The sequence below is a fragment of the Dromaius novaehollandiae genome, chromosome 3 (assembly GCF_036370855.1).
Source record: "Dromaius novaehollandiae isolate bDroNov1 chromosome 3, bDroNov1.hap1, whole genome shotgun sequence".
Taxonomy (NCBI): Eukaryota; Metazoa; Chordata; class Aves; order Casuariiformes; family Dromaiidae; genus Dromaius; species Dromaius novaehollandiae.
In genome coordinates, this window is record NC_088100.1 from 71275633 (window position 1) to 71290754 (window position 15122).

A 15122-nucleotide genomic window follows, 5' to 3' on the forward strand; every position below is an offset into this window, starting at 1 on the left:
TTTAAACTTTGTTCAGAGGTTAATTAAATTGCATGGGTCAAAAATCACCTGAACATTGTTCATGTCAAACTACTGCTTTACTTTTTTTGTTTTGTTTTGTTATTTGCTTTGGCTAGGTGAACAAAGATATCAGTACTCTTCCAAAAGAAATGCAAATACAGGGATTATTAACAATCATCTAAGAGTTCATATTCCTTGGCAAACTACAATAGCATTAATATTTCAAAAACTATGGATCCATGTGTTAGGGGAAGAAGAAGAAGAAGAAGAAGAAAAAAAAAAAAAAAAAAAAAAAAAAGCAAAGCCAACATTAGAAAATCCTTATTCTACTCACTGTTGGCTTAACACACAAGACAGTAGGTGAGCTTTACTACCGATTTGTTGTGAAAGCCTGCCTCCCCTGCAGTAACCCGCAGAGTTTCGTTCCTGCCTTCTGCGGGGCTGTGGCTTCACTGCTGGTTCCATGGCTTATCACAGGGTGGCCAGATACAGGAATGCAGATTTTAAGTCCCTTTGCAGATATTAGGAAATTAGCTAATTTATCCATAAAATACAGCTAAGTATACATCCTTACTTGATGTTTTGAACTCTCAGAGACTATTTCTTAAAGTTATGAATTTAGTATCTGGACTGATTTGGCCTAATTTCTTAATGTAGTTTGTTTAATTTAGTGTTCATAAAGCATAGTAAACTGTGCTTTGTATTGTATTTATTAACGTGAATCAAGAAACCATTTTTTGTTGTTTATTTATAATCCAGGCAGAAGAGGAAAGAAGCGCTAACACTAATCAGTTGGAAAGGATTCTGCTGTCATATGTACCTATAGGACCAGCAAAACACAAGCCAAAAGTATTTGCTATCTCTCTTGAAGAATTAGAAAATTATTACATCTTTTTCCACTCTCCAAATTCCCAACCAATATAGCATGCCTAGAAAATATTTACAGTTCAGTCTGCTATCTTTCTTTGAAAGTGTGGTGCTTCCCTAAGTTTAAGTCTATATGATTTAATATTAGTGTTTTCCGCCATTCCATTAATTAAACTCTACTTGAAAAACAGTCCTACATTATAAAACGAAAAAGGAAATTGGTTTTAATCCAAGCAGTATTAGAACATAAAAATACATAATTTACCATCTTCTCAAACCACTAATTTTGCAAAAGCTTGGTATTTCTTATGAACGACCCACTGAGCAATGATACTGCAGAGAAACAAAATAAAGTGAATCTATAATGCTCTCAGGTCACAGCTAGAAACCAAAATTATCATACTTTCTTGAAAAAGTCTGATTTTTTTCTTAAAATAGATTGCTCAGTTTTAATGAGTGGGGTACCGCTTGCTGAGATACTGTTGAAAGTCCACAAAGCTCCTAAAGATATAGGTAAGTCTTTATCTTTCTATGAATCCACATGAAATGTATAATGGGAAGAGACAACTAAAAACACAGAATCTTGTTAGAGTGAGGTATTAAAACAGATTTATTGTTCTAATTTAAAAAAAATAATGTTTAACATGACACAGGGTGATAGACACTCAGCTTTTGTGATTAAAAGGTATTTCTGGACATCATCATCATTACTTTAGGATTTCTGAAATGAAAGAATTCAACTATTTTCAGTAGCGGAAGAAGGGTTTTATACAACTTTTTATTAATTCAGAAGAACCGCAACTTATTTTGCCTAAGGAGTAATTGTCCAAGGAACACAGCAACTAAAAGAAAAGCTTCCAAGGCATCATAACCAAGGGCAACATGCAATTCTACCAAATATATAACTGAAAGAGCCTTTGCTGAAAAAGTGTAATTTTTTGTTTTGGCACAGTAGTAGACTAAAGAAAATAAATGAAGAAAGAATTACTTGTTCCAAAACTTGGGTAGTCTTCTGTCTAATTTCCAACCAACTGTCTTGAAGCTGAAGTCCTTATGAATAAAAATGCACTGAGACCTCCTTTTTGTAAGGGGAAAAGAAAGAGACCATCCCCACTTTATTTCTTCACTTTCACCCAGGGTAAAGCATAAGGAATTCACTGAAGCTGACATTTGTTAGAGAATACTTCCCAAAACTGTGAAGTGATCTTGGATGGCCCATGCCTTCCATGCCTCTGCATTAAAATTGGAGTGCTATATACTGTTCACATATTGCCTATCATTTTCATAGCTGAAATATTAAGCTGCCCAGGGATTTCTTTTTCTGTTTGCTATCTCCAGGCTACTGGCTTTACACTATCCATTCAACTCAGAGTCCCTACAGAAAGACTAAAAATCAGCTCAAGTAAGTATATGTAGAGCAGGGAACAGAAATAAATGTGTTCTGCGCCTGTGTAGCAAATATGGAAAAAAACAAAAGAAAATTTCACTTGGTCCTGTTTCCTAGCAAAATGTGTATTTCAGTGGAGAATCTGCACGTTTCCTTGTGAGTGTTCATCTTGTGTCCTTGCCACATCTTTGAGGCAGACACAGGGCAAAAAATGGTGCTGATGAGAGTGAATCAACCCCTCAAGACATGTAATGATTTCATAGTCAGGAAGAGCTAGGCTGGTAATATCGAGGCCTAGCATCCGTGAGACCACCTCTCGGAAGTCTGCCAGCTGCAAGAGCAAACAGAAATTATTAATTAATAAATTAAATATTAAGCGAAGAAAACGCCTGGAAAAACATATGCACATATACAAGCATTTGTATTAGCAGTGCAAAATACAGGAATTTCTGCCATTGCCCAATACTGAGGAGTATGGAAACAGAGCTTTTTGGGGCATACTTCAAAAAACAAAACAAGTAAAAAGCTAGGATGCTAAAGATTTTGGAATTTTTCCTCACAATTTGAAACGTTCCTCAGTATTCATCACAAGCATACCTCTCCACCTGATTTAACAGTGAAAGCCGGGGAGAGGATAGGAGGAGGAGTTGTACTTGACTTGGATGGCTGCAAACTATATAGACAATTGGAAACACTGGCAGGTGCATGCCACAACACGTGCTAAGGTGCTCGTCCTGACCTCGAGCTCCTGACCCCTGCCTGCCACAGCTCCCCTTCAACCTGCACTTGCTCAGGGATACCAACACAGGAGGAGGAAGTCCGAGCAAAGGTGGGGGGTGGCACATCCCTGGGTGTCTCTTTGACTTGGAATCAGGATGCAGCCAAGATTCAGACAGCAGTCTCAGAAACACTCATTCTGCTTCTATGAGGAGCTGCTGAAAATATATCATATGAAGGTTATTTGGCAAAGTGCTTAAAGAAACCATTTTTCTCTTTGCAATTCCAAATGGGCAGACATCCACAAATAACTGTCATTACTAGTGACCCTGCCAGCACCTAGACTGAAAACTTGAGACAAGATGAACATGAACCCTGAGCTGCTCTCCTCAGCTCAAGATACAGGTCCTATCAGTTAAACTGAAATGCCTCTCAAATGGGTAATGCATTACACTGCCCAAAAAAACAATGCCCTAATGCTCCTTACCACCAACACATAGTTATAAAAGGAAAAAGTTCCTATTAAATTAACTTGGCTTGTGTTGCTACCTATTTGTACTTCAAGGTCTCATATCCCAAGCCTGACAGAGACCCCACAGTAACAGAAACTTCACAAACCATCAAGAAGCCAGACTCATGTTCTGGTGTGGTAGCACTCACTGCACTCAGCTTGACAGTTATGGGTAAGGAGGAGTAAGAACAGAGATAAAAGCACCCCTGAAATACATGGCCATCCCCAAGAATACTATGCAGAATTCCAAGGCAATTATAGCATATTTGAAGCAAGTAGCAAAAACTCCTATAAAATGACGGCCAGATCCTGAAGCAAGATATTAAGCAAGGTCTCAATGCCAAGACTTTGCCAGAGACAGTTCACTTTGCCCCAGTATGAAATCTGAGGAGTTAACATCAGTTCAGAAAAAGAAATATGGAAACCAAAACAGTATACGGCACTGAAGGAGTGTCACTAAGGAGAATTCATTCCCAGCTATTTGTCCTATTAAGGTGGTACAAAGCCTTGGGTGAAATCTTGTGACACAATGTAACACCAAAAAAAACCAAGTTCCCATAACCACAACCAAAACCAAGTTCTCTTCAGCGCCAGTACCAAGCCTGTAGATGACTGATGTGATTACTGCTAATTCGCACTGCAGGAGCACAAGACTTAGGTTTTACAAACAGCTTTTCTTCCAGTTTAGCAGTATAGTTCCACCTGCAAGTGCTCAAAAGGTTCCTGTGATGTAGATGACTGTGGACTCTGACGAATTAAAAGTTAATGTTTTCCTTTTATTAACCCAGAAACACATTTGTGTTCTTTGAATTTATGGCCAATGCATGGTAATATGTAAGTAAGTTTTGCATCTAAGATATATGAAAAACTACAGAATTTTTATCTATCTTCTCCAAAATGGGATGTAAATTGAATATGTTGCAGTGCACAAACAAAACAAGGCATAAATTTATCTTTCATTCTCTTGTATGTATAACCTGAGGTGCTTTACCTCTCAGAGTCACAATTGCCACTTTAGCTCAAATTCCGCTTTAGTCTGAGCTAGTATTTCCTCATTTATGAATGTTCACACAAGTTTTCAGCACAGCTGGATAGCTGCTCTACCTATACCACACCCTTACGTTCTAAATGACACCTAGCACTAATCAAGCAAGTATACACCTACCTGTCTCTCTCTTTTTGCCACTTCTGCAAGGGTTGTTTTAAGCACCTTCATTTCACTGGTAACTGCTTCTAACATATTTTTAGCCTTTTCTTTATCTTCATTAGCTTCATGCTGCTTTAAATGAAGTTCTGATTTGACAGAGGTAAGTTGTTTCTCAGCCTTTTCTTTCATTCTTTGCAATTTGCCTTGAGACTTATTAAGTTCTTCTATTGTTCTGTTCTGCTCCAAAGTTTTGATCTACAATAATAAATGTTAAATCCTTCACACATTTTCATCTAAGAAGAACTAATAACAAAAATGGTCAACTAAGAACACACATTTTAATGTGGTTTCTTATGGATTCTTGAGGAAATCACACATACGTGTGAACTGAAAAGTTGTTAAAGCATATTAGCCAATTTCAACTGAATTTACAGAAAGACTATTGTTTCAAAGACAGTTAATTTTCTACTGGCTTTCATGAAAAGAGGTAACTGAACATACAAAAGCCTGCAGCGTGAGTTCATTTTCTTTTAGCCACTGGAAAATCAACATGAGAGTTGCCAAATGTTTTGCCAGAGAAAATTCTTCCATTGGAACTTGTACCTACTTACCTACTTCAGTCAATCAGCCATAAGACACAAAATCACATAGAATCAACATTCCCTAGTTCCAGTAGTTGCAAGCTATCAGTGATTGCAAACTACTTGTTTCCACCTGAGTTAAAGCAGATTGTTTTTGTGTTTTATTACCTTGTGTCAGTAATAAACTATGCAAATTTAGCATCTTGCCTGTTTTATGTGAAAAAAACTTTTTTCCCCCCACTGTTAATCAGAATAGATTTTCTGTGAGCTATGTATGCGAAAATAAAAGATTACAGCCATACTGAGAGGAGAGGAAGGGATCACATTTTTCTTGTAAATTTGAAGATTTACCTTGTGCTTTATATCACTGCAAAATATCCAGAACATTGTAATAATGTATTTGTTTTCCCAACCTAGATGCATATGAGCAGTTTTCCATGAACACTTTTATTCTAAATGAACTCCAGCTGTATTCAACTGGAATAGAAAACTGGGTGGAAGCACAAATGTAACCTTTTAACTTACCTTAAGTTCATTGGTTTCAGATAGCTTGGCTTTGAGACCAGTATTAGTTTCTCTTGACAGATCAAGCTGCTGCTGTAACCTCTCTATCACTTTATGTAACTTTCTGACAGTGAGATTGGCCTCATCCCGCTCCACAGCTAAGACTGTCCTTACTTGCTTTTCTTCTTCCAGCTGGGATATTTTTTGCCGCAGAAGGTTCATGTGCAGCTCTTTACTTTCAAGTTTTTCTTTCTGAGTCTTCAACTAGTTTTAAAACCACAAGGATATTTAAACCAGTATTTGCAAAAGACAAAGGTTCTACACAGATTATTACGTAATTTTCCCTTGTTCCATGTTTAACCTGAACTCCCAATCCTCTTTTGAAAACTCTGTAAAGCAGTATACACATATATGCATATGTATATACATATACAAACTATATATACATAGTGTATGCAAACTTGATATCTTTTATATTATTATTAATTCATTGTACTTCTCTGTGCTTAAGTCTGTGCACCAGCTTTTAGAGTGGATTTACATACAGACTCCCATTCTGTTAGAATATAAATACTTGCACATAACGTAACATCTGGGATTGTCTCAGATATAAGACACTTGTCAAATGCAAGAGGTTAAAGACACGTTCATTAAGCAGAGAGTGGTTGAAGTGGTCATAGTTAAAGATATTCCCATCTCTAAGCAGTTTATTAAGGCTAGTGTGTAGGAAGAAGAGTCAACATACAGAAATAAGAAAGCGTTCATACGCTCTTGCAAAACAAAGTCCAGCAGCTTAGTTTCATAATTTTGCTGCTCAGGGAACTACCTGTTTTCTGCTTACCTGAGGTGAACTACCAGGCTTTACTCTGAAACATCTGAAGAGTATTCACACACATCCTCCCTGCTAGAGAGGTAGTTACTTTCAGAAGATCTACAGTGTGATTTTAAACCCAACTTGGACAGATTATCAAGATTCCTAAAGGGGCACAGTTCTGGTTAGAAATGTTGAAATCCTTAGTGAAGCACAACCTATGTTATACTAGTTTCTAGAGAAGTTGATGCAAGATGCCTTCCTTCCCAGTAGATCCTTCTAGATTTAAATAGTCAGTAATTGTTTAAAAATATATATTATAAATGTGTATTGGAAAATAGACATAAATAAATATGCATACTATAGCTACATTTTTTTGAAGAAGTTGTGAGAAGCAGTATCATGTATTAACTGACTGGCAGTATTAACTGTTTTAACATGCAGTTTGGTTGCACAGTTTGCAAAAGTGTTTAATATCTTCTCTTTATGTAATGAAGCCTCAGGCTTCTGCCTCTAGCAAGCTATCATAGAAATACAATCATAGCAATGTTATCTTTGAAACAAACAGTAAGAATACATCTTTTTTGCCTACCTTCCTTCTTAGGCTATATGCCATAGTCTTATTTTCAGTCACTGCATCACCTTCCAGTTTCACTAACTGCTCTACCCGAGCTAGAATTACATCCACATTCATATCAAATCCAACCTCTGCCGCTACACTGTCCAGCTTCATCTTCTCATTAAGTTGTTCCAGAAATTTCAGATACTAAGATGTAAAAAAAATGAGAAAAGGGTCATAAAACTTCTTTAAAAGTCCCGCAGTATAATTTGAAGCAATTCCCCCTATATCGGCATCCAACTAATAGAGCCAACAGTCTTTATCCACAAGAAATAAGGCACTGAAAGGATATATTTATAATACATATTCCTGATAAGATTGCCAATTCTCCAGTTGTCCTTCTTCAGTCAACATTATTTTGTTCATAGGTCCCTGGACCTACTGTATTTATCTTCTTCACAAAACCAGCTTGTCTCTTGCTCCTCTATGGGAAGAAAGCCGGTAGGCATGTGTGTCTACTTCTGGCTACAGTTCCTTGGTCTGCTATCCAACGTGACCAGGCACTAGCAGGGAGGAAGAAGGACAGCCACACAGTCTTCTCACTTAACTGGAAATGCCTGCCCACTGCTGGGAGCTCTAGCTGATCAACATAGATAAAAATGATACCAGGGATGTCAGAGAAGAGCTGATATGGTATGAAGGGACATAGGCATGGTAATATGGTCAGTACTTTGGAAAAGCAAGTTTTGGACATTTATTAATTTAAAAACTGCTCCAAAGAATATTTTAATTGCTCTAACATGAATTTCATCTGGCGTACTGATGCGAATACATACAGCATACCAAATATTATTTAATCTTTTTTTTTCCTCCTTTTTTGTCCTGTCTTGTTAGCCCTTTAAAAATTACATTATTTCCCTGGTCACAAATAGCATCTCTTGTGAAAACCAAAGTTATTCTTTTCACTAAGAACAATATTTTCTTTCATTTTCTCGTACTTCTGGTATATTTAATCTTTTTATATTGTCCCTGGTTTTAGCTTTCATTCATTTTGCATCCATGGTACATACTCTTCTTTAGCCATGTATTTCTGCATTTATACAATTTCTGTCTGATTTTCTGATCATTTAAGGAGCTCTTGATGCAAACGCACTGGGATTTTATTACCTTTCCTGTTTTTCCTATGCACAAGAACTGGTTGTTGCTGTGCTCTAACACAATTTTTTTCAGTAACTGCCTATTTACCTACCCCTTCCTTCTCAGTCAACAGATTGCTCTCTCAGTTTTCTAACTTTGCTGAAGGCTACCTTTTCGAAGATCATTTTCTATTTCACGTTGTTTTCACTCCTTTTCTAGAAGCATTTTCACTTAATTCTACCTCTATATTGTCAATTAATTCTGTTTCTTATACGCTTTTTTCCAGAACTAAATTTAAAAAAAAAAGCTTCCTCTATCTTCTTGAAACATATATTCCAAGAACTGGAACTACACTTGTTTTACTGTGTATTCTGGTAATTCAATCATTGTCACCAAATCCTACTCCTTGTGTATTGGAGAACACAGTGTTTCCTTACTGTGTTATGTCCCCTCTGTTTCCCCACCACCACCACCTTTCCCCAGGGACATTCAGCAAATCTGCCTCTCATTTCTTCCTGAACTTATAGCAAGAGTATGGCATCACCTTGCTACATACAATGCAGGTCACTTCTTTTTCTCCCCCTTTCTGTCTCTGTGGAACAAACTATACCATTTTATAGCAATATCTCAGTCCTGTGATTTACACCAAGGAATCTGTGGGCTGCTGGAGAATTTCTCTCTACCTTGTGGTGAATTTTAGATTAGCTTTGTCTATTTTCTCTTATATGTCTAACAATAAACTAAAACTGAAGGCAACTGACATTTCTGTTGCTGCTCATAATCTTTTCAAAGCAACAACAGAGGAAAATCACAAATGAAAAAATAAAATCCTCCTGGTCAGTTCTACAACTGTTGTTTGAGCCCACAATGATAAAAGTGGCAAGGTTTTTTTTTGTTGTTTCACACTGCTTCCAGTTCAAAAAGTTAAAAACAACAGCAGCAGAAGTAAGCACTGACGCTGTTCATTAACAGAAAAGAACAGCAAAGATTTCTTAATTGCAGCAACATCTAGGGAGAAAATAAGAAACTATGGCCACGTGTTCTTCACAGAGGAAGCAGAGGGGAAGAAATTCCATTTCCTGTTTGCTCCCAGGGTGGTTGATGCTTTATTCATAAAAGTTGTTGTATTATAGACTAACACAAAACAGCATCAAATTATTGGTTCTTTGCAAACGCAACAATTGCTCACTGAAGCACTGATCTTGGCTTCGTAACATGCTGCCACTCACCATCCACTTTGGCTTTCTTTGGATGGCTGATTTAGTTCGCTAAGTATTATGTCATTTTCCAAACTCTTAAAATGTAGATATGTTTCAAAACAAGAGTGTGTTCATTCACACTATTAGTAGAACAATTTTGGTAGCCACAATGGTGTAAGGCTATAAAGGAATCAAGGACTGCAGGACCCTGAGATGCTGTGGACCAAATAATATACTAGAGAAAGATGGAGTAGCTTTGAGATCAGAGAATCCTTAAAGACCTTCTGATACAGATACTCTTATATCTCTTTCTTCATATTAATGGACTTTGAAATCAGAAGCTTATCTACTTTTTCCAGCTAAAATTGTTAGGCAAAGAAAAGAGATTACTACGCCACACATGCTTTTCTTTGCTAATTCACATTACTTGCAGTACTGTAATACTCAAGCTGATCAACACAATACAGTTAACTATCTCTCTGGCTTAACTAACTTTTTTTTTTTTTTTTTTTTTTTTTTTTAAACAAAGGTAAATAACCTATGCAACTACTTTTTGTTTCTCAAGCTTCAAACCATCTTGCATCATATCTCCGGACAGCAATTCCTCCTCCAAATGTTTCAGCTCATCCTGGAAACTCTCAGATAGCTTCTCAGCTTTCCTGCTCCTCTCCAGAGCTTCCTGGTACAATGTGGTCTGATTTTCCAAAGCTTCAGTCAATTTAGCTATTCGAGTTTCAAGCTGAGATACCATCTAGGGAGCAAACAAACCAAGAGACAGGGTTAGCTGGGTGCAGAAGTGTTAGAAAGATATGAAAGATTCACTGTCAAATTGTTAAAACGATGGTTAAAAAAAAAAAAAAAACTCTTTAAAATACATAAGTTTGAAAAGGCAAAAAGAGAAAAATCTATTGTAACCACCAAGAGAAAATGGCAGGAGTGGCTACATGTGAGATACCTAATAAAAAATGAACAACAGAAACTATATCTAAGATGAGTCAATCAACTAAAAGGAGCAAGTATTTTAAACAACTATTTCAATATAAACTGATTTGGACACACATATTCCAAAGAGGCTAGCTAACCCATAATACCTGGCAGTCAACTAGATTCCCTTAAAAAAGGACCATACGATCTCCAGTCTATCATGAAGTTGAGTGGAAAAAATAGATAAGAGCATTTTAGAAAATACACACAATATGTAGATGAGAACTTAGATAAGAATAACTCAGTCTCAGAGGAGTCCTTCTCAACTGTTAACATGTTTTTAAAAGGCACTTAACTGAAATGTTTTGCTAAACACTTTTTTTTTTCCCTGTCAGGCTAAAAGGATAAAAATTTTACAAGAAACTATATGATGATTCTGAAAACAGTTATAGCTCCACACTGTTAACTTTGCAGCTGGTGTACAACCTAATGGATTTTAAATAGTAAAGTATTTATAAATTAATGCTTGACAACATCTGATTATACCATTGCCAAATACTGAATTCTTCGTTTTATTCAAAAAATTGCTTGCTTCCCTCTTACCTTCTCTCCGGTTCTTACTGTCATACAATTATCTGGTTAGATAATTCATTGTTGTGCATTTGTAACTCAGTTTTCAGATACTCATCTCCAAACAGTCTCTTCATTTTAAACATCTGTTTGCCTCATGTTAATAAAATGAACAATAAGCATGCAACATTCATTATTTTTAATGACACATAAAGGTTTCCAACTTCAATCACAATTAAATACAAACAATGGTTTGCACCAAAACTGCCTGAAAAATGCTGAGAAACTGCTGTTGCTTGTACAGTGGTGTAAAATACTAAACAATAATAAAACTGTAAGAACCCACACACACACATCTTATGCTTTTCTGCATCATATATATCACTCAGTAGAAAACACAGATTTGAGTAACTTGGGCCCATGTAGTTGTGGTGCTGTCAGAGAACACAGAATCCCTTTATCAGGCTGCAGGGTGCATCTACAGCTAGTCCAGCTGCCTGGGCTTTTCACATGCTTCAAAAGACCATAAACATAAAAACTATCATGGAAGGTATGATCACAAAATCATCAAGCTGTTAGTTTGTCTTCAAGAGCATCCAGGAGTGCTTTTCCTCCTCAGCTTATGAACGATCAACAATTCAGGGATTTCTGGAAACAGAGTTGCACCCTTATTATCCGTGCCTTTATCCAATTGCTTATTAAGGCCGTATTTTTGGTCCTGCAGTTCTGAACTCCTATAATTTCCTGTGCCAATGACTTGTGTGGTCCAGTCGAGCAGTGGGTAAAGGAAAGCACTTCTTGTTGTTTGTTTTAAAGTGGCTACCTGATAATTTGCTTGTCTTACAAGAAATTCCAAATACTCACTTCTAGAGGGAGCTTTTACAGCAGCAATTAATAAGTTGTACTTTTCTCGTTTTGTAAGATATCTTAAACTTCCCCTACTTTATATGCACACACGTGTGCACCTAGTACAAGTTGTTTTTTTTTGAGATCCCCACCAGCTGAAAAGCATTAGAGCTGCCACTGCTCTTATCATTGTCCTTATAACTTGTAACTGTATTTTGCTTTACTGCATCCCACTCACTGTGCCAAGCTGAAAATTTCTTGCCGTATTGAGTCTTTTGTTGCATGGAAGCCTCTAGACACTCTCGGGGCCCTTCTGTGTCCTTTTTAAAAGCTTTTGTGAGAGGATGAGATTATCATAATTATGTGTGGTATCTTCCTCAAAATGTTATGCAGATGGATTGCAAGTTGCAACATGCACGCAAACATATGCACAGACACAACAAAACAATCCTGATTCTACAGTATAGACCTCTTTTATGGTAGCAAAGGAAAAGCAGACGGATCCTAAAACTAAATAAGTGTTAATGGCATTGCAATTAAAATCACTAAGAATTTTGTCAAAAAGAGCAATAGGAGATTTCAGTGGGAGCAGTAGTAGAGCCTAATCAATTTTGGCATTTAAGAGTCTGTTATATCAATATACATGCCTGAAACTGATACAATTAAGACAATTTATGATCGGATCAACTGTTCCTATCTCAGGTCAGATGGGCAGGTAGTCAGGAGAAAGAGCAGTTTCAGCTATAATTTAATTTGCAGTGACAAATCTGCTTAAACTTGTTAAACAGAAAGGACTGAACCTGAAGACCTCATACTGCAGCTGGGCTTTGTGTGAACTGTTAGCATTTGATTGCCTTGGTCTCCAGGTCCCCTTGTACCTTCTGACATATTATAAATAACAAATGACAAAAATGTCCAAGAGCTGCCCAACCATATTCGGATGATACACGTCTTATTATAACTGCTGAAAAGATCTTTAGGACAGTAATTCAGAGCAGTATCTTAATCCTGCAATAGAATGAGGGAAGGTAAAGCCCTCTTCCTCTCCAATGCTTGCATTGTCTTTTCCTGCACATGCTAATCCAGGTTGCAAGGCAAGTTGCTTGCAGCAACACCATGAGTGAAATGAAGCAATGTATACTCAGGGAAAGGACAGCCTTGACTGTAATCCTCCTTCCCCATACTGGTGATTCATTAGCAGATTTTTAATCTCCAACAGAAAGGCACTTGACCGTTGGATTCATACCTAGCTGTCTTGGCATTACTTCTAGATTTCAGCCACAAAGTGGCTTATCTGAAACAAGCTAGCCCAGGCACCAGCAACATCACAGGCTGACTGACCCTGCCAAGAAATTTATGGCTCTCATTTGAAGGTATTTTGCATCAGGCTTGACAGTTCACTGAAAAGTTTGAGGAATCCTTTCTCTAAGAAGCATCTGAAGACAATTAATCCTTTTCATGATTGACCGATGATAAAGCATACATATCCTAAAACAGAATATTATATCCAAGTCCTGCAAACAAATTCAGCAAAAGATGCAGTGGGCCTCTGATCAAGAAGGTAGGACCAACATATATATTCCTTACAACTGGAGTCTTAAAAACTGCTTTTAATTCTGATTTCCAGAAAGAAAAACAGTTCATTGCAAAAGAACTTTTTGGATGACACATTCTATTTTCTATTAGAAATGGACTCACAAGTGCGCGATATTGGCATTTTAGCTTAGTTATTTCAAAGCCCTTAATCTTAATATAGAAACCCTTCTGAGAACAGATGCCAGCAATGCTTTAGTAACATAGTTCACTTCAGGGCAATGCACACCAATTTTTCCAGATCTTTGAGTTATAGCAGTAAAGCACTAAACATCACTTAATATATTTGGTAAATGCAATCATCCACAAAGCTTCAGCATTCAACTTCAAGGACTAAATTCACCAAGCAACATTACACTTAAAGATAATATTTCTTGTTCAGGAACTTCCTGAGCCACAAATTGTTTGAGAATGGACTAGCATTCTGGGGAACATTGCTTTATGTATTAGCAGTCAATTGCTGTATTTGCTGGCAGAGGCAGCAATGGTATGCTAAATGTATCTGACATGGGTCCTCTACTATTTAAAAACAAACCAAGTAAAGAAGGCAACCACAAGACCAGCATCTTAGTTCCACAGCACAGATTTAGGCAGCAGCAGGTTAAAGCTGACACCTGCTCTGTCTTAGTAATAAAGGCTTCCTTTTAGCACATATATTTAATTTTGATAGCAAAAGTGGTGAAAAATAGATGTCTCCATTTTCAGACCAAAAATGTAGATATTTCCCATTGCAAGGGTCAACAGGTCTTTCTGGGGGAGTGAGAGGTTAGAGCACAGCAACGAAATAAATGCTAAGACTGTTATGGACAAACTACCTGTTTTCTGGAACTTCAGTTTCTTTACCTCTAAAATAGGAATAATCACAGTTGTTTAGAAAAAAAAGAAAACTGATTATTACTGTGCATGTCCAGGAAGAATAGCTAATTATTTATACAGTTTATAGTAGTTCCATGTAACAGAACATGACTTTTCAAAGCAATGCTGTTACTTGGAGAAGTAGACACATTCCTCTCAAGAAATTGGAAAAAGTTTGTATTTGCAAAGAAATGAAGACTGAGCTTGAATCTCTCCAATACTAGCAGTCTGCAAAATGATCAAGTGGGCAACTCAGCATGTTAAATTATATTAAGGAATAAAATCAGGAACAATAAGAACTGAAACAAGCAGTACGTAAATATGCACATACTGTAGTATATAAACAAACTAACAGCTGTTCAGTGTAGTAAACAAACTTGGCCAAAGCTGAGCCTTACAAAAGATGTAGGTCACCTAAAATCATTTCCCAGCTGCAAAACCTTTTGCCCAATAACTGCCAGTTGACTTACATTTCCCTTTCTCAGCAGCTCTCAAACTATGCAACAGCTAAACTGAGCGTGCTGTATGCCAAACAGCAAATAGTACAAACACATATGCACATAAAATTCTCATAAGATTTCAGTTCTGAAGCATTTTGATTATGACAACAATACTCCATGACGCATTATAGCAAAACTGGTTTCACAAAGCTCGTCTGTTTTCATTAAAATTTGGCACACAGGCTCTCGAACTAAGGTTTAGGAGAGCTGTGGGTTTTTTTTTTGTTTTTTGTTTTTTATTTATTTTTTAAGAACATAATTAATCAAAATGCACTGGGCTATTTTTGAGAGATGTTTTCAATCATGGACAGAATAAAAATCATACTTTTTAATTTAGCAAAAATTGTATCGCATCAGTGGGAGATGCTAGAATCTTAAAATCCAGCAAGGACACAAAAGTTGCTTTTTAGCAGT

General features: G+C 36.8%; 1 protein-coding gene across 1 annotated transcript in view; it reads right to left on the minus strand.

The window, feature by feature from the left end:
- Positions 1 to 1459: 1459 nt before the first annotated feature.
- CCDC170 (coiled-coil domain containing 170) overlaps positions 1460 to 15122 on the minus strand; it is a 64891-nt gene continuing 51228 nt past the window's right edge. The window contains exons 11-15 of the mRNA XM_064509154.1: positions 9971 to 10171; positions 7118 to 7291; positions 5736 to 5978; positions 4648 to 4884; positions 1460 to 2585 (exon numbers count right to left, since the gene is read on the minus strand). Of these exons, the coding sequence (XP_064365224.1) occupies positions 2385 to 2585; positions 4648 to 4884; positions 5736 to 5978; positions 7118 to 7291; positions 9971 to 10171 (1056 nt within the window). The 3' untranslated portion in view covers positions 1460 to 2384. The remainder of the gene's footprint in view (positions 2586 to 4647; positions 4885 to 5735; positions 5979 to 7117; positions 7292 to 9970; positions 10172 to 15122) is intronic.